General features: G+C 42.8%; 1 protein-coding gene across 1 annotated transcript; it reads left to right on the forward strand.

Moving 5' to 3' along the window:
* Window positions 1-628: 628 nt before the first annotated feature.
* On the forward strand, window positions 629-19,407 carry LOC112258554 (ubiquitin-conjugating enzyme E2 Z). Its single transcript, XM_024432992.2, has 7 exons — window positions 629-1,420; window positions 3,118-3,190; window positions 3,752-3,939; window positions 8,169-8,280; window positions 8,642-8,754; window positions 10,442-10,532; window positions 15,720-19,407. The coding sequence occupies exons 1-7, from the start codon at window positions 987-989 to the stop codon at window positions 15,894-15,896; spliced, it is 1,188 nt and encodes a 395-aa protein (XP_024288760.1). The 5' UTR covers window positions 629-986; the 3' UTR covers window positions 15,897-19,407.
* Window positions 19,408-20,130: the final 723 nt, after the last annotated feature.

The following is a 20,130-nucleotide window of genomic DNA, read 5'->3' on the forward strand; positions in this document are numbered from 1 at the left end:
TTAGACTATCATACGCTTCAAAAGCCATGACATAATTTTCTGCTATTTTCCAAGCTGTTTAAAGGCACAGTAAACTTAGCGTATGTAAACTTCTGACCCACTGTAATTGTGATACAGTGAATTATGGAAAATAATCTGTCTGTAAATAATTGTTGGAAAAATTACTTATCATGCCCAAAGTAGATGTCCTAACCGACTTGCCAAAACTATAGTTTGTTAACAAGAAATTTGTGGAGTGGTTGAAAAAAGTTTGAATTACTCCAACCTAAGTGTATGTAAACTTCAGACTTCAATTGTATGGTGTTGTAAAGAAACTGTAAAATACTGACTGTAGGCCAGTGGAGGCTGCTGAGGGGAGGACGGCTCATAGCAAGGGCTGGAATGGAGTCCATGAAATGGCATCAAACACATCAAAGATGTACTTTCTTTGTGTTTGTTACCATTCCATTGACTCCATTCGAGCCATTATTATGAGCTGTTCTCCCCTCAACAGCCTCCACTTGTGTAGGTCTACTGCTGTATGTTGCTACTATCCCTGACAGCCTCATAACATGGACGTAGAGTCCAACTACAATTCCGATGATCGCCGCCAGGTGGCAGTAAAGGTATTCTGTGCTGTGGGGAGGAAGTGGTTATGGAAAACAGAAGAAAAAGCTAACCGATAAACAGGCTGAATCCGCAAACTGCGTTGATGACTGGCAAACTGAGAATTTGTGACGGGTAATATATTATAGCGTTAACTTTTCGACTGACTGTTTGTAGTTTTATATGACATAGCTAAACACGATTAGCCACTTTTGGAGGCGAGAAGAAAGGCATACAATGCCGTGGGAGCGCTTTTTCTCATCTTCGCCTCTCCTTGCTCGTCTTCCTCATTTACCGACTGCGTGAGGACGGACTCAAACAAGAAACTGCTGTATCGACAACTGTCAATAACTGTAGCTAGCAAGCTAGCTAGCTGTAACCTGAACAAGTGTTAATTTACAATGGCGGATAGCGTAGAAGAGGTTGCTAATGGTGAAACTGGGTTAGGTGTTGGTAGTCAGGGAAATGGAGCTCCGTTGTTACCTAGTTTGGGTAATTCTCTGCCGGGCCACTCGACGAGTGGAGCTAACCTGGCCTCACCACCTCCTGCAGCGGCCGCAGAGACTGGCCTAGCTGTCATGTCCCCTGGAGCCACAACCACAACCGTGGTGACTGGGAGCGGGTTTGGAGGTGCAGGTGTTCTTAGCGCTGTAGTGGGCTCTGCCATTCCAATACCCCTCTACTCCGCCACCAATGCTCTGCCAGGCGGTATCGGTTTGGGGGTGGCCGGAGCAGGCCTCTTGTCCCAAATTCATGCAACGTCCTGGGACCCAACACTAAGTACCGACTGGGACAACGAGAAGACGTCCCAGCAATGCATTCTCCGAATCAAAAGGTAAACATCTGAGTATCCAGATATACACCGGTGGGCTTGCCTGTTACAACATATGGAATGTGGTTCCATGCTGTCTGAAAACGAAAGAACCACATCACAAGTGTTTTTGTGACTATAAATGTTACTTTTGCTAACACCAGTGTTTCATACGGCAGGTAGCCTAGTGGTAGAGCGTTGGGTAAGTAATTGAAAGGTTGCTGGATCGAATACCTGATCTGACAAGGTAAAAATCTGTAGTTCTACCCTTGAACAAGGCAGTTAACCCACTGTAACCCCGGTAGGCGTCATTGTAAATAGGAATTCATTCCTAACTGACTTGCCTGGTTTATTTAAAAAAAAAAAGTATATGATCATGACTCAGTTCCATGACATTACACATGAGTCATTGGAAGGCGTCTACTGTATTGGGGAGTTTTGATAAGAGCCCTGACACTGTCTGAACTTTAACGTGTTGCTTGCAGTACGGTTTTGGCACCTTTCATATCAGGGGCTCTGGAGTGGCGCAGCGGTCTAAGGCACTGCATCTCAGTGCTAGAGGCGTCACTACAGACGCTGGTTCGTTCCCGGGCTGTGTCACAACCAACCGTGATCGGGCGGGGCACAATTGGCCCAGCATCGTCCGGGTTAGGGGAGGGTTATTTTAAATGAGAATTGGTTCTTAACCTACTTGCCTATTAAGATGTAGGTAAAAATACAACATTTGAGGAAATACATTTTTTTAAAAGCAATAGGTTAAATTGATACACATGTTCATAGGGTTAGTGTTCCCACACAGCCATATCTCCATGTTACAGCGCTTGTTTAATTAGCTATCTAGCATGTTCTGAAGACTTGTGTCTAAGCATAACTCGAGAAGTGTAGTTTCGTTGGATGGAGGCACCCATAGCTGTATGGATCTGCAGAAAACCTCTGCAGTAAATGTATATTTCTTTTATTTGAAGGTTTCTTTCCTGCTGATGAAAGATAAGGGATATGTTTCGAAAGCTCTGTCGTAAGCGATTATTAACGACGCTTAACTTTAAAACGGCGTCAGGAACGTAGTTCCAAAGAGGTAATTTTGGGCGAAGCTAATGGCTGAAAACTAGGGAGAAGGCAGAATGCCGCTTAGTTTTCAAGCGCTAGGACTGACAGTGAGGATTTGTGAAGAGCAGAATCAACAACCTCTACAAAAACAAAACAATTGCTTTTGTGAGAATGTTAATTTGGTAAATTACAGCTGAAAAGTACCAGAGGCCTGCCTTTGGTCCCATGTGAGCGCAGGTCCATTAGAGTATGACCCCGTGAGACACTGGTACTGGCCCGTATAGATGGAAACAGAAAAGTCTGGGCCTTTTGGGTGAAACACTGGGGTAAATCCTGTAAGGAAATGGTTACTTACGCTACTAGTTAGGCCAATAGTTAGTATTGATTGGTCAGAGTTACTGATGACATAACGTGTCAATCCATTTGCTTACTATGATGTGACTCTGTAATTAATATATTGACCTTATATTATGAAAAGTATAAACACAACATTGTCAACATTACATTGTTGACATAAAAGGTGCCACTTGTCTCTTAAAATGTTTTGCCCCTAGTGCCAGTCTGCTTGTGCTAATCATGCCAAGTAGGCAAGAGCACAAACAGATCTGGGATCAGGCTGCTATCATTGTATATTTGCATCTTGTCTTAAGTTTGCCTTCTTACTCTCTCCTCAGGGATATAATGTCCATCTATAAGGAGCCTCCCCCGGGTATGTTTGTGGTTCCTGACCCTCACGACATGACTAAGGTAAAGCTCACCGACTTCCACCACCACTCCCTAGGTCCACAGGGTCTGTTCTGGTATGACTGTACAAAGTCAGACAGCAATGAGTTTCATCAATGGCCATTGTCATTTGGCTATGATGTTGAAATATGAGCCTTAGACCTTACTGTGCTACGTTTAGCTAGCCAGACTGAAGTGTTTGACTGGTGTATGAAACAATCCAATATGGGACTTGAAAGACAGGGGCTGTCCTTTAAATGTTGATGCAGAGTTACAGTTAAAGCAACTCCTATCCCAGGCTCAAGTTGTGTGGGGGGGTTCCTTCTTTAAATCAATTGTTCATTTTCTTTTGTCAGGCCCCAATTTACTTTATAACCCACAGACTCAATGTTTGTACTAAGTCCAAAAAATATCCATGAAATTGGACATACTAAACAAACAATACAGCCATTGAAAAACTTTTGCTGTGGCAAGAGGAACAACAGCCATCTTGGAATTAGTGTTCTGCACAACTATTATGAGGATTATGGAGAAATTCAACACCCTCACTAAATATTAGTCCTGACTCTAGTCTTCCCTCCTCAGATCCATGCCCTCATCACAGGACCCTTCGACACGCCCTACGAGGGAGGCTTCTTCCTCTTCCTGTTCCGCTGCCCCCCGGACTACCCCATCCACCCCCCACGGGTCAAGCTCATCACCACCGGCCAAAACACTGTGCGCTTCAACCCCAACTTTTACCGTAACGGCAAAGTATGCCTCAGCATCCTCGGGTAAGCCAGGGTCCTGCAGCTCAGGGGAAACCTGCTGCACCTGAGCAACCCATACATCTATGCCCATTTCCCTTTCTAACTAGGGGAGGGGGTGACTAGGGGTCGAAATGGGAAAAGGCATTCAGCAGTCGACCTTTTAAACCCAGACACATAGAATAGTAGCTCTTACAAACTATATACATGGGACACAGTGGGATGTGGGGCGGCAGGTAGCCTAGTGGTTAGAGCATTGGGCCAGTAATCGAAGGGTTGCTAGATTGAATCCCCGAGCTGACTAGTTAAAAATCTGTCCTTCTGCCCCTGAACAAGGCAGTTAACCCACTGTTCCTAGGCTGTCATTGTAAATAAGAATTTGTTCTTAACTGACTTGCCTAGTTAAATAGATTTAAAATGTGACCTGCAATCAATATCAGGATCCCACCTAATTAAACACAGAGAATGAAAAACAGCAGACAGTACTGCCTAATAGTTGCAAGTGCTTCTGTATTACTCAAGCCTACCTGGTCTGACCACAACTGTAAGGGGTCATTCTTTGGCAGAACATCGCTATTTATGGCAGTTCTCTATATAGAGACGCAGATCATTTCTTGCATTTCAGCACATCCTCCCAGAGCGCCCCCTCACTGTCAATGTGTGTGACTTTGTCCTAGAAGATGCGATGCCATCATTCTCCTGCTTTCAATAGTACACAACAAAAAAATATATTGGAATAATGTGCCCATGTATCGTAATTCAAATCCAATTTGATTTGTGGCATACACGTGGTTAGCAGATGTTGATGCGAGTGTAGCGAAATGCTTGTGCTTCAGGTTCCGACAATGCGGTAATAACTAACGAGTAATCTAACAATTCCACAACTACTACCTTATACACACAAGTGTAAAGGGATAACGAACATGTACATAAAGATATATGAATGAGTGATGGTACAGAAAGGCATAGGCAAGATGCAGTAGATATGAGATGAGTAATGTAGGGTATATAAACATAAAGTGGCATAGTTTAAAGTGGCTAGTGATGCATGTATTACATAAAGATGGCAAGATGCAGCAGTTTAAATGAGTACAGTGGGGCAAAAAAGTATTTAGTCAACCACCAATTGTGCAAGTTCTCCCACTTAAAAAGATGAGATGCCTGTAATTTATCATAGGTACACTTCAACTATGACAGACAAAATATCCAGAAAATCACATTGTAGGATTAATGAATTTATTTGCAAATTATGGTGGAAAAATAAGTATTTGGTCAATAACAAAAGTTTATCTCAATACTTTGTTATATACCCATTGTTGGCAATGACGGAGGTCAAACGTTTTCTGTAAGTCTTCACAAGGTTTTCACATGCTGTTGCTGGTATTTTGGCCCATTCCTCCATGCAGATCTCCTCTAGAGCAGTGATGTTTTGGGGCTGTTGCTGGGCAACACGGACTTTCAACTCCCTCCAAAGATTTTCTATGGGGTTGACATCTCGAGACTGGCTAGGCCACTCCAGGACCTTGAAATGCTTCTTACGAAGCCACTCCTTCGTTGCCTGGGCGTTGTGTTTGGGATCATTGTCATGCTGAAAGACCCAGCCACGTTTCATCTTCAATGCCCTTGCTGATGGAAGGAGGTTTTCACTCACAATCTCATGATACATGGCCCCATTCATTCTTTCCTTTACACGGATCAGTCGTACTGTTCCCTTTGCAGAAAAACAGCCCCAAAGCATGTTTCCACCCCCATGCTTCACAGTTGGTATGGTGTTCTTTGGATGCAACTCAGCATTCTTTGTCCTCCAAACACGACAAGTTGAGTTTTTACCAAAAAGTTATATTTTGGTTTCATCTGACCATATGACATTCTCCCAATCTTCTTCTGGATCATCCAAATGCTCTCTAGCAAACTTCAGAAGGGCCTGGACATGTACTGGCTTAAGCAGGGGGACACGTCTGGCACTGCAGGATTTGAGTCCCTGGCGGCGTAGTGTGTTACTGATGGTAGGCTTTGTTACTTTGGTCCCAGCTCTCTGCAGGTCATTCACTCGGTCCCCCTGTGTGGTTCTGGGATTTTTGCTCACCGTTCTTGTGATCATTTTGACCCCACGGGGTGAGATCTTGCGTGGAACCCCAGATCGAGGGAGATTATCAGTGGTCTTGTATGTCTTCCATTTCCTAATAATTGCTCCCACAGTTGATTTCTTCAAACCAAGCTGCTTACCTATTGCAGATTCAGTCTTCCCAGCCTGGTGCAGGTCTACAATTTTGTTTCTGGGGTCCTTTGACAGCTCTTTGGTCTTGGCCATAGTGGAGTTTGGAGTGTGACTGTTTGAGGTTGTGGACAGGTGTCTTTTATACTGATAACAAGTTCAAACAGGTGCCATTAATACAGATAACGAGTGGAGGACAGAGGAGCCTCTTAAAGAAGAAGTTACAGGTCTGTGAGAGCCAGACATCTTGCTTGTTTGTAGGTGACCAAATACTTATTTTCAACCGTAATTTGCAAATAAATTCATTAAAAATCCTACAACGAGATTTTCTAGATATTTTTCGAATTTTGTCTGTCATAGTTGAAGTGTACCTATGATGAAAATTACAGGCCTCATCTTTTTAAGTGGGAGAACTTGCACAATTGGTGGCTGACTAAATACTTTTTTGCCCCACTGTATGCATATGAGATGAGTAATGTAGGGTATGTAAACATTATATTAAGTGGCATTGTTTAAAATGGCTAGTGATACATTTTTACATCAATTTCCATTATTAAAGTGGCTGGAGTTGAGTCAGTATTTTGGCAGCAGACACTCAATGTTAGTGGTGGCTGTTTAACAATCTGATGGCCTTGAGATAGAAGCTGTTTTTCAGTCTCTCGGTCCCTGCTTTTGATGCACCTGTATTGACCTTGCCTTCTGGATGATAGCGGGGTGAACAGTTAGTGGCTTGTGTGGTTGTCCTTTATGATCTTTATGGCCTTCCTGTGACATCGGGTGGTGTAGGTGTCCTGGAGGGCAGGTAGTTTGCCCCCGGTGATGGGTTGTGCAGACCTCACTACTCTCTGGAGAGCCTTACGGTTGTGGGCGGAGCAGTTGCTGTACCAGGCGGTGATACAGCCCGACAGGATGCTCTCGATTGTGTATATCTGTAGAAGTTTGTGAGTGCTTTTGGTGACAAGCCGAATTTCTTCAGCCTCCTGAGGTTGAAGAGGCGCTGCTGCGCCTTCTTCACCATACTGTCCGTGTGGGTGGACCAATTCAGTTTGTCTGTGATGTGTACGGCGAGGAACTTAAAACTTACTACCCTCTCCACTATTGTCCCGTCGATGTGGATAGGGGGGTGCTCCCTCTGCTGTTTCCTGAAGTCCACAATCATCTCCTTTGTTTTGTTGACGTTGTGTGAGGTTATTTTCCTGACACCACACTCCGAGGGCCCTCACCACCTCAATGTAGGCCGTCTCGTCGTTGTTGGTAATCAAGCCTACCACTGTAGTGTTGTCTTGATGATTGAGTTGGAGGCGTGCATGGCCAAGCAGTCGTGGGTGAACAGGGAGTACAGGAGAGGGCTCACCCTTGTGGGGCCCCAGTGTTGAGGATCAGCGGGGTGGAGATGGATGTTGTCACCTACCCTGACCACCTGGGGGCGGCCCGTCAGGAAGTCCAGTACCCAGTTGCACAGGTCGGGGTCGAGACCCAGGGACTCGAGCTTGATGACGAGTTTGGAGGGTACTATGGTGTTAAATGCTGAGCTGTTGTCGATAAACAGCATTCTCATAGGTATTCCTCTTGTCCAGATGGGTTAGGGTAGTGTGCAGTGTGGTTGCGATTGCGTCGTCTGTGGACCTATTGGGGTGGTAAGCAAATTTGAGTGGGTTTAGGGTGTCGGGTAGGGTGGAGGTGATATTGTCCCTGACTAGTCTCTCAAAGCACTTCATGATGATGGAAGTGAGTGCTATAGGGCGGTAGTCGTTTAGCTCAGTTACCTTAGCTTTCATGGGAACAGGGACAATTCTATTTTGCACCTATTGCTCCTTGAAACAGCTTTGAAATACTTCCTCTCTTTCCCTTTATGGTAGTGTTGGTCAGTCTCGGGAACCTACAGAAAGTGCATAGTTGATCTACTATTCAGTCTACAATACTTTTTTGGGTGAAGCGCCGTAGCTCATATACAACTTAAACTTTATATTTTGCTTGGTGCGCGGGCTCCTGACCTGAATCTTTTTGTGCTTTAACCTCTTTGTTCTGGGTTGTTGTCTAGGACTTGGACAGGGCCAGCATGGAGCCCAGCCCAAAGCATCTCCTCCGTTCTGATCTCCATCCAGTCCCTGATGACTGAGAACCCTTACCACAATGAGCCAGGCTTTGAACAGGTAAGCCTATAGCACACTGGCAAGTTGACCTCTAATTTAGCTGGCAAGCCAAACCATAATCCCCAGAATGCAGTTAAATCCCACTGCCTTATGGGGAATCTGGTTCCCTGAAGAAATGCTGACATTTTGATCAACAAAGCTACTGTGTTTTTGGCATATGATATTGTGATGTAATATGACTGTCTGACTTACAGAAGACTTCAGCTGTTCTATGTTTCTATTTAGTTGTTTGCTATTTCTTCCCCGTTTGTAGACGTTTGTGTAAACGTGTTTGTGAAAAGCAACAGACTGACCATATCGGTGTGGGATGTGTCACTTTTTGTGTCTTGAATGTCCCCGTTACATCTGCTCCCTTTGCCAGGAGAGACACCCGGGGGACAGCAAGAACTACAATGAGTGCATCCGCCATGAGACCATGCGCGTGGCTGTATGTGACATGCTGGATGGGAAGGTGCCCTGTCCAGAAGCATTGTGGTGAGTTAATCTTGGATTGTTGACTCCAAAATAAAAGTTTGAGACTTGAAACCTCAAAAGAGGACTGATGTCGAGATGAGTCAATGTTCCCACGGCATCTATTGTCTAGGTCCAGCTACAATTCTTCAGAAAGTATTCAAACACCTTGAAGCTTTCTACATTTTGTTGTTACAGCCTGAGTTTAAAATGGATTACATTTTGATTTTGTGTCACTGATCTACACACACTACCCCATAATGTCAGTGGAATTATGTTTTTAGAAATTAAAAACAAATGAAAAGCTGAAATGTCTTGAGTCAATAAGTGTTCAACCCCATTGTTATGGCAAGCCTAAACTTCAGGAGTAATTTGTTTAATAAGTTGAATGGACTTACTGTGTGTAATAATTGTTTGGCATGATTGATGATGCAGATGTTAAGCTACAGAACTGTTTTGCTAGCACAGACTGGAATTTCTTCCGGGATTCTTACGATGGCATTTAGTAGTACACCACATCACTGGCTTCATCAATAAGTGCATCGACGTCGTCGTCCCCACAGTGACTATAAGTATGCACCCCAACCAGAAGCCATGGATTACAGGCAACATCCTCACTGAGCTAAAGGGTAGAGCTGCTGCTTTCAAGGAGCGGGACTCTAACCTGGACGCTTATAAGAAATTCTGCTTATAAGAAATCCTTTGACGAAGGATTTCTTCTCCCTCTCATTCACTGTGTGTGTGTGTGTGTGTGTACACACACACACGTTTCTTTATGCACCTTGGAGAAGCAGAACACACAGGTTATAATGTTTGGGGCAAATCCAACACAACACATTGAGTACCTCTCACTATATTTTCAAGCATATGCTGGTGACTGCATCATGTTATGGGTATGCTTGCCATCTGCAGGGACTGGAGTTTTTTTTTAGGATAAAAAGAAATGGACTAAAGCTAAACGCAGGCAAAATCCTAGTGGGAAAACCTGGTTAATTCTGCTTTCCAACAGACACTGGGAGGCAAATTTCTGCATTATAATAACCTAAAATCCCAGGCCAAATGTACACTGGAGTTACTTAAGACGATACTGCATGTTCCTGAGTGGCCTAGTTGCAGTTTTGACTTAAATCGTCTTGAAATTCTGTGGCAAGACTTGAAAATGGCTGTCTAGCAATGATCAACAACCAGCTTGACAGAGCTTCAAGAATTTAAACAAATAATGGGAAATATTGTACTATCCAGGTTTTCCAAGCTCTTAGACTTACCCAGAAAGACTCACAGCTGTATTTGCTGCCAAATGTGACTGTGTTGACTCAGGGGATTGAATACTTATCTAATCAAAATATATTATTTTATTTTCCATCAATAATACAATTTAGTATTTTGTGTAGATCATTGTCAAAAATAAATGTAAATCCATTTTAACCCCACTTTTGTAACGCAACACAATGTGGAAAAGGTCAAGGGGTGTGAATACTTTCTGAAGGGACTGTATATGCCTGAACTCCAAATTAAGGCTACAGGCCACGTCTAATGTCCTTTATTGTATATGAGGCATATAGTTGAACCTTAAGGGATTGCAAGAGACATGTTCAAAGCCACTGACCCACAATCCATTTCGAACACACATCTCTCAATGGCGAGTAATTTCAATTGTAGCTGTTTAGCATTTGTTTTTGTGGGTAGTTAATAACCTGTTCCTGTGTTGCAGGAGTGTGATGGAGAAATCATTCCTGGAGTACTATGACTTCTACGAGGGGGTCTGCAAAGAGAGACTACACCAACAGGGACAGAACATGCAGGTATTGCCAGAGACCTCATTCTCCCTCTCATTCACTGTGTGTGTGTGTGTGTGTGTGTGTGTGTGTGTGTGCGCGCGCGCACATACGTTTCTTTATGCACCTTGGAGAAGCAGAACACACAGGTTATAATGCATCACACATCCTGATAACTAATGCACTGCACCTTCCCTGGGGTTCTAGCAGGGTTTCCTAAACTGGGTTCTCGGGACCTCAAGGGGTAGACGTTTTGGTTTTTGCCCTAGCACTATACAGCTGACTCAAATAATCAACTATTCATCCAGCTTTAATTTTAATCAGCTGTGTAGTGTTGGGGCATAAACCAAAATGTGCACCCATTTGGGTCCTGATGACCGAGCTTGTGAAACCCTGGGTTAGAGGACTGAGGGATGTACATGCCCAAACGTTTAAATGGGTACTTCAGGATTTGGCGGTTAAACCTTGTATCTTCTTCCCTGGACTCAGATGAACTTGTGGATACCATTTATATGTTTCTGCTTTCATTATGAAGGAAGTTGGAGGTAGTCTACATTGGCTCAATGACTGGGCGTCTGTGGTAACAGCTCGCAATGACTGGATGTCTATGGTAACGGCTAGCATGCTAGCTATTACTATAGACGCCCAGTCATTGTGCTAATGCTGGTTAGCAACTGTGCTAACGCTAGTTAGCAATTTCCTTCAAACTTTACACAGAAACATAATAATGACATCCACAAGCAGCATTGTGTGGGTAAAATCACTGGGGAAGCCAGAGGGGGAAAGATTATAATGTGTTGTGATAATTGTTTGCTCTATAACCTGTTAGTTCATATGCCTTGCGACAGTGATAGATAGGCCTAAGGCTGAGACAATAAGAAGGCCGTGGCAGAATAAATTTAAACACGCCGTCTGTTTCATCACAAAACCAGAGAGAAAACTGTCTGGAGTCCACAAGGCATTGCATGTAACAAACAGTTACATGACCTACAGCATGGTCATGCAAGTTAATGTTTCCACCATTTTCAGACTGCTAAACAACTGATTTAGAACCACAGTTAACTGAAGTCGCAAAGAAAACAGGAGCTGCCTCCACTATTCTAGCACCATTTCAACATCAAATCAACCATGCTTAGTCTAATACAGTGACAACTAAAAGCTACCAAAAACAAATTAGTTGAAAAATGTGGCTGTCCATGGTTCTGATGTATGTGTGTGAGCGTTCGTGCAAGTAAAAAAGACAAAAAACATGTTGACTCACCCAACTTGTAGAGAAACGCCAATGCCATCCTCTCATTCATGTTGACGAAAATGGTCTAACTCTGTCATACAGTACACAGTTGTTTGTGTGTTTTTTTGTCCGAGGCTACCTGGTTAAAATGCTTACTTGCTAGCCTAACTTTCTTTTGTGAGCAACTTTAGCTAGTTAACATTAGCCTTCTAGGTATTGAACCCTCAGGCCAGGGGCACAACAAATTATGTTCTGCCCCTGAACAAGGCAGTTAACCCGCTGTTCCTAGGCCGTCATTGAAAACAAGAATTTGTTCTTAACTGACTTGCCGAGTTAAATATGGGTAAAATAAAACTATGTATGGCTGGATCATAATCACTGTCATAATCATTGGCCAGTAAGGAGAATGAAGTCAAACCACAAGTAGATCTCCATCCATGACTAATTTAGGAAAAACACAATTTTAGCTAGCCTGCAGAGGACCACAACCAAATGCAACAATTCAAGTTTCTGTTTATGATGTATGCTTTTCATGCAATTTGATAGAAGTGACGCCAACTTCCCATGACACTTTTTGTCATTATTGGTGTGCCAGGACCTGTCACAGTTGAGTGCACTCAGTTTAGCTCAACGCTGAATGGCTATTATTTTATACTTTCTTTTATCAAGGGAGGCCAAATGCTCACTGGCTTCCCTTGCATTCCATGCTATGGGCGGCAACAATGTCATAATATTTTGGATCAGACGGCATCTGATAGATGACCTACACATGGAGACAGGGGTGATGTTTTGATCTCAGATGCTTTCTCCGGTGATGTACATTCGGTCTCTTGCAAATTTTGATGACACAATCGCACTCCACACTGCCCTTTCCTACCTGGACAAAAGGAACACCTAGGTGAGAATGCTATTTGTTGGCTACAGCTCACATTCAACACCATAGTGCTCACGAAGCTCATCATTAAGCTAAGAACCCTGGGACTAAACACCTCCCTCTGCAACTGGATCCTAGACTTCCTGATGGGGTGCGCGCTTAGTTCCCTCCTGTACTCCCTGTTCACCCACGACTCCAACACCAAGTTTGCTGATAACATAACGGGGGTAGGCCTGATCACCAACGAAGAGACAGCCTATAGGGAGGAGGTCGGAGACCTGGCAACAACCTCTCCCTCAATGTGAGTAAGACAAAAGAGATGATCGTGGACTAAAGGATAAGGAGGGCCGAACACGACCCCATTCACATCAACGGGGCTGTAGTGGAGCAAGTTGAGAGCTTCAAGTTCCTTGTTTTCCACATCACCAACAAACTATCATGGTCCAAGCACACCAAGACAGTTGTGAAGAGGGAACGACAACACATTTTCACCCTCAGGAGACTGAAAAGATTTGGCATCGGTCCCCAGATTTTCAAAGTTCTTCAGCTGCACCATCGAGAGCATCCTGACCTGTTGCATCACTGCCTGGCATGGCAACTGCTTGGCCTCCGACCGTAAGGTGCAACAGAGGGTAGTGTACAACCCAGTACATCACTGGGGCCAAGCTTCCTGCCATCCAGGACCTACAGTTGAAGTCATAAGTGTACATACACCTTAGCCAAATACATTTAAACTACAGGATGTTCTAGAACACCCAGGATGTTCTATAACCCTGAGTTAAACTAAAGCAGTCTTCTATAAGTTACAGGTCAACATTTTTATTTTTTTTAAACTGCCAACTCATTTAGGTTATAATCCACGTCCAGGTACAGTTGAAGTCGGAAGTTTACATACACCTTAGCCAAATACATTTATACTCCCTTTTTCACAATTCCTGACATTTAATCCTAGTAAAAATTTAGTTAGGATCACCACTTTTATTTTAAGAATGTGAAATGTCAGAATAATAGTAGTGGTTTATTTCAGCTTGTATTTATTTAATCACATTCCCAGAGGGTCAGAAGTTTACATGCACTCAAGTAGTATTTGGTAGCATTGCCTTCCACAAATTGTTTAACTTGGGTCAAATGTTTCAGGTAGCCTTCCACAAGCTTCCCACAATAAGTTGGGTGAATTTTGGCCCATTCCTCCTGACAGTGCTGTTGTAACTGAGTCAGGTTTGTAGGCCTCCTTGCTCGCACAAGCTTTTTCAGTTCTGCCCAAAAATATTCTATAGGATTGAGGTCAGGGGTTTGTGATGGCCACTCCAATACCTTGACTTTGTTGTCCTTAAGCCATTTTGCCACAACTTCGGAAGTATGTTTGGGGTCATTGTCCATTTGGAAGACCATTTTGCAACCAAGCTTTAACTTCCTGACTGATGTCTTGAGATGTTGCTTCAATATATCCACATAATTTTCCACCCTCATGATGCCATCTATTTTGAAGTGCACCAGTCCCTCCTGCAGCAAAGCACCCCGACAACATGATGCTGCCACCCCCTTGCTTCACGGTTGGGATGGTGTTCTTCTGCTTGCATGCATCCCCTTTTCCCTCCAAACATAACGATGGTCATTATGGCCAAACGGTTCTATTTTTGTTTCATCAGACCAGAGGACATTTCTTCAAAAAGTACAATCTTTGTCCCCATGTGCATTTGCAAACCGTAGTCTGGCTTTTTTATGGCGGTTTTGGAGCAGTGGCTTCTTCCTTGCTGAGCGGCCTTTCAGGTTATGTCGATATAGGACTTGTTTTACTGTGGATATACATACTTTTGTACCTGTTTCCTCCAGCATCTTCAAGATCTTTTGCTGTTGTTCTGGGATTGATTTGCACTTTTCGCACCAAAGTAAGTTCATCTCTAGGAGACAGAACGTGTCTCCTTCCTGAGCGGTATGACAGCTGTGTGGTCCCATGGTGTTTATACTTGTGTACTATTGTTTGTACAGATGAACGTGTTATCTTCAGGTGTTTTGAAATTGCTCCCAAGGATGAACCAGACTTGTGGCAGTCTAAATTATTTTCTGAGGTCTCGGCTGATTTTCTTTTGATTTTCCCATGATGTCAAGCAAAGAGGCACTGAGTTTGAAGGTAGGCCTTGAAATACATCCACAGGTACACCTCCAATTGACTCAAATGATGTCAATTAGCCTATCGGAAGCTTCTAAAGCCATGACTTAATTTTCTGGAATTTTCCAAGCTGTTTAAAGGCACAATCAACCTAGTGTATGTAAACTTCTGACCCACTGGAATTGTGATAGTGAAATAATCTCTGTAAACAGTTGTTGGAAAAATGACTTTGTCATGCACAAAGTAGATGACCTAACCGACTTGCCAAAACTATAGTTTGTTAACAAGAAATTTGGAGTGGTTGAAAAACAAGTTTTTAAATGACTCCAACCTAAGTGTATGTAAATTTCCGACTTCAACTGTATATACTATGCTGTGTCAAAGGAAGGCCGAAAAAATTGTCAGACCCCAGTCACCCAAGTCATAGACTCTTCTCTCTGCTACCGCACGGCAAGCAGTACCGGAGTGCCAAGTCTAGATCCAAAAGGCTCCTTAATAGTTTCTACACTGCTGCGTAGTCACTTGACCCCTACCTACATGTGCAAATTTACTTCGACTACTTCGACACATTGACTCGGTACCATTAGTGGTTTTTTTAAACTTTAGTTAGTAAATATGTTTAACTCTATTTTTCTTAACTGCATTGTTGGTTAAGGGCTTGTAAGTAAGCATTTAACTGTAAGGTCTACACCTGTTGGATTTTTTTTCTTGGATTGTTTTGGGAAGCCTGACTTCCCTTGGCATCCATGAATACATGCCACTGTCCACGTTCATCTGACTCTTCATTGCCAAAATAATTTGTCGCCGTTTACAGAAGGTTGTCCAAACATGTATAAAGAAATTATCTCTATGTATGTATACATTTATTTTTTAGATAAATAAAAAACAGTATACACTGCTCCCACGTGCTATAAACCTGCACCACAACAGTGGAACATTTCAGATTTGAAATATGAGATGCACATCCCACATACTCTTTCTCTCCTTACACACCTCCAGGACCCTTTTGGGGAGAAGAGGGGTCGCTTCGACTACCAGGGCCTACTGGCACGCCTGAGCACCACCCAGAGGCGCATTCGGGAGAAGTGCCCACCGGAGGACAACGATGACCACTCAGACTCTGACACCAGCTCCTCAGGCACGGACCCAGATAGCCAGGGCAGCTCCCAGCCTTAGTCACCAGATGGCGCCACACTACCTTTCTTTTTCAGTCTCCCCCTTTCTGTTTTTGCAAGATGGTTTTGGCTCAAGTGAGATGTTGAGGGTAAAGGCCTGATTTCAGGAAGCACTTGTGATACAAAGGCAGGGGATAGCTTAATGTCTGTTTTGATTGGTTCTTTTTCCTTCTCCCCCCCAATGACTGCCTTTTAATTTGTTTCCCCCAGCTGTTGTAAGTTAACAATGCCAGTCTACGCTTAGATGGTGTTGGGAGTTTGGCTTGTAGAAATGGACATTGTTTCTTTGAAAACAATTTGTCATAGATTCTGCCTTTTTGTCTTTGTTTTCCCATGCCCGATTGGATTAGGAAGAAGCGGTGAAATCTGAGATTGTGAATATTGAGAATGGTCAGTCTGTACAACCACATCAGTCGTCTTAATCAAATCACCAAACTTCTATTCATTCATACATTGGTACACACACCTCAGACTATCCACTTCTAAAGTCCCATTGTCTCATGTTCTTTCCTTAATCTGAATAGTACTTAATAAAATTATGAACCAAGTCATAATTACATTATGAATTCATAATGAATTGCATTAGTAAAAATAAAAAACACCTCCAGTAATGCCTAGTACAAAATATGTACACTTGCGGCCACATATATTGGCACCTTTGCACTTTACAGTGGAACAGATTGTAATATTTATTATTTTCAAAACTTTGGATAGCTATTTTTACCCTGTAGGCACTTGCAACTTATGACAAGTGAGGATAAATGACACAATCACTTGCCTCTAACCAAATTGTTTTGAATTTTCAATAATGCAGTCCAGGCCATATTTTGACTTTAAAAAAAATCCATTTCAGTTTCATAACATTTCTTGGCCCTTTGCAGATACAATTACGTGTAAAGTTTTTTTCTCTACTTATTTGTGAAGAAATAGTGAATCGTTCGAGGGTGCCAATATGCACAGCGAGAGAGTTTATTGTGGTCTATGGGGAGTTTCTTCAAATAATTTTCCATTGACTGACCCCTAAAGCCTGCATGGAAAGTTATTTTTTTTAAACATTTTCTCTGCATGAAAACAAATCTCAATGTTTGATGTTCATGATTATCATTGAGCTGTATGTAGTGTTGTGGATTTCACCTTCAAGAGATGTTTTTCTTCTCTGATGCTAAAATGCTGGTAGAGTAATAGGGATCCTAATATCTCCATTTAAGCTAAATGGTGGAGTCTATGGATACATTAGGTTTGTGGTCACTACAAAACGTTTAGAAAGATGGATTTGTCATTTGACCTGTCCCATTTAACCAATGCCACGTTTTCCATTGCATTTTTCATTGAAGGCAGTGGACTGGTGCCTCTTCAACTCTATATAGCGGAGTCAGCTGGTACCAAACAGGCACAGACCTGTTTGTTAGATCTCCACGGTGTCACCTTTTCAGTCATCTGAAAGCCACCACCAGGATTTTCAAACGAGCCACGGGAAATGTTTTATGATGGTAACATAAATACCAGACACCTGCTTCGATGCCGTGACAACTTTCATTCATTGAGAGTTTTCGCCTGCGATGGGTTTCTGTAGATTGATTTGTAGAATGATTTTATGTTGGTTTGGCCATTTTTAAGCGGTAAATGTTCTACATTGGCTTACATATATGGTGTCAGAAGTGCGTTCCACAGGTTAAAACAGTCTTAAGATACAAGTTCAATATAAACCTGGCAGTAACACTGACAACACAAACTTTAAATGGACTTCAAGTGGTCGAGGATTTTTTTTTTAAGTATGAGAAACCGTATGACCTGTTCTAAACAGTGGTCTTGTCTGCTGTAAATGGTCAATCTTATTCTTTCATATTGATGTGAAGTTCTTATTCTCGCTTTGAAAGACGTTAAGCCTTATCGAGACTTCTTCCCGAGCCACAATTGTTTTCAGTCTCTGAATTGTCCCCCTTCAAAGTGTCACAAAACATTGCATATCAGCCTGGGCAGCTCACCAATAACCTCTAGTGAGGCCTCAGCGGCTGTACAGCGGATAGGGGGCTAAACACCTCTACCGTGTCACTTGGTTTGTAGTCCTGTCTAGCAAGATGCAACAAATAATTATACTGTCTTCAGTCTTTATTGCATTTTGGAAATACCCACTCAGGATACAACAAAACCTCTTGCTTTGTAATTGCCTGTCTGGACCACAATCTACTGTCTAATTAAGGAGGCCAGCTCCAATGCAGAGTGGCACCCAAACAGGACTGGACCACACCCTTTTCCTTCTCATGGACATGTTTTTCTATTCCCTCCCATCTGGGTGCATTTCTGCTTACTTCTCTCAGTTGACAGGGACTGGGACTTCCTCTCACAGGAAAAAATGTTGGATTTAATAGATCTACTGTATGAGAGTACTGCTAACTTTGTTTACAAAGTTTGGGGAAAAAATGTCTAAAATGTATGACTCTACTGCAAATGAAAATATTAAAGCAAAGATACTACTGGCCAGCTCCACTGCAAAGGATTAGGTGTGAGATGCTCAATGTAGCGACCAGTCTGTTTGAAGCCTTGTTATGGTTTGGTGTGTATATTCCTGTAGCATTCTGATGTGACCCGTCTAGTGTGTCCCTTGTCTGATGGTTTATTTTGGGTTTGTGCCCCCAACCCAGAGATTCAAACTGAATCGCTTTTATTAAGGCATCTTCAATCCATAATGATATGGATTTCCATGTAGATGTTTTCAGGAAGTGACTTATGTAAAGCATAGAAACTTCTAGAATAAATGTTGGCCATGACATAGTAAAAGTATATAATAATTACAAATGGGGATACCTTATCTGTCAGCCATCTCAATGAGATAAGTAACGTTTGTATTGAGTCCCATTGCGTTAATGTCTCATAGTATGTCCGACCTTCAATCTATGGAATTTCTTATGAGATGAGTGTGACACTATAATATACTGCACCTTTTCCCCAAGATTGAATTTAGGACTTGGGATGGTGTAGAGTAGACCACATTGCTTCTTAGATGGCTACCAGCAATGTACAGGGCTGCTAAACCTAGCTGCCACAGAGCTGCTGCTCTACGACAGGGTTTCCCCGAACTCTGTTTCCCCCCCCCACCCCCTTGTGGTGCACATTTTGGTTTTTGCCCCAGCACTACACAGCTGATTCAAATAACCAACTCATCAAGCTTTGATTATTTGAATCAGCTGTGTATTGCTATGGCAAAAAAATAAACGTGCACCCAGGGGGTGGCCCCCAGGACGGAGTCTGGGAAATCCTGCTCTACAGTACATTCCCACAGGGGCGTTCAACACTCTAATGGCCATTCATTCTGTCTCAGTGAATGGTTTACATTTTTGAGTTGACAAGATGTGGGACCCATTTTAGGCCTTGACTCAACGTTCCAGGCCAAGGCATTAGTCCCAAAACTTTGACTGCCACGTTTATGCAAGACTATTTTCATCTGATTTAATTTCTGTTTTCATTATATTGTATATGTAAAAAAAAAAAAACTAATAAAATATACAAATGGATATTTTGATCTGTGGCATTCTGTTTCAGTGCAAGTGTTTATATTATTAATAGTGACAATTTTATAGGCATTCAGTTGAGGGCTTCAGCCCAGCCACTGTTGCGTTGGTAATGCCAAGGAGGACTACAAGTCCCGTAAGCCCCATATGTAGTCAGTTCTGAAATTATGTTGCTTTTTGTGGTCAATTAACAATTTCTTTGTGGATTTTGTGTGCTTGGGGTTATTGTCTTTGCTGGAAGATCCACTTGAGGCCAAGTTTCAGCAACCTTGCCTGGCTACCCAACCACATTGCTCTGGGCAAACACCTAGCCACGCCTACAAACGTTTCGCGATCATAGAGCAGCGGAAGAATTCACTTTGAGTCGTCAGTCAAGAGGCAACCAGGTTTTTGGCTACAATGTCCTGGTACTGGGTAAGGTTCACGATGCAGTTGACCATAAGGGCCCCAGGACCAGTGAAAGCAAAATAGCCCCATAACATCAAAGATCCACCACCATATTTTACAGTAGGTATGTGGTTATTTTCTGCTTATGCATTTCGTCACCAAACTCACCACTGGTGTTGGTGGTCAAAGAGCTTCTTTTTCCTGTCATCTGACCGGTTCCAATCCAAGTGCCAATGCTATTTAGCTAACTCCGACCCCCTGAATGAGACATGAGTCCCCCTAAATGCAACAAAGTCAAACTTTGGGGAGGTCTCTAAATAAATGAATGCTAATTGAACC

The sequence above is a fragment of the Oncorhynchus tshawytscha genome, linkage group LG09, assembly GCF_018296145.1.
Source record: "Oncorhynchus tshawytscha isolate Ot180627B linkage group LG09, Otsh_v2.0, whole genome shotgun sequence".
NCBI classification, from domain to species: domain Eukaryota; kingdom Metazoa; phylum Chordata; class Actinopteri; order Salmoniformes; family Salmonidae; genus Oncorhynchus; species Oncorhynchus tshawytscha.

Coding starts and splice junctions, on each gene's coding strand:
- LOC112258554 (XM_024432992.2), top strand. CDS start 987: ATGGCGGATAGCGTAGAAGAGGTTGCTAATGGTGAAACTGGGTTAGGT. Junction 3,191..3,751: donor ACCCTCACGACATGACTAAG/GTAAAGCTCACC, acceptor TTCCCTCCTCAG/ATCCATGCCCTCATCACAGG. Junction 10,533..15,719: donor AACAGGGACAGAACATGCAG/GTATTGCCAGAG, acceptor ACACACCTCCAG/GACCCTTTTGGGGAGAAGAG.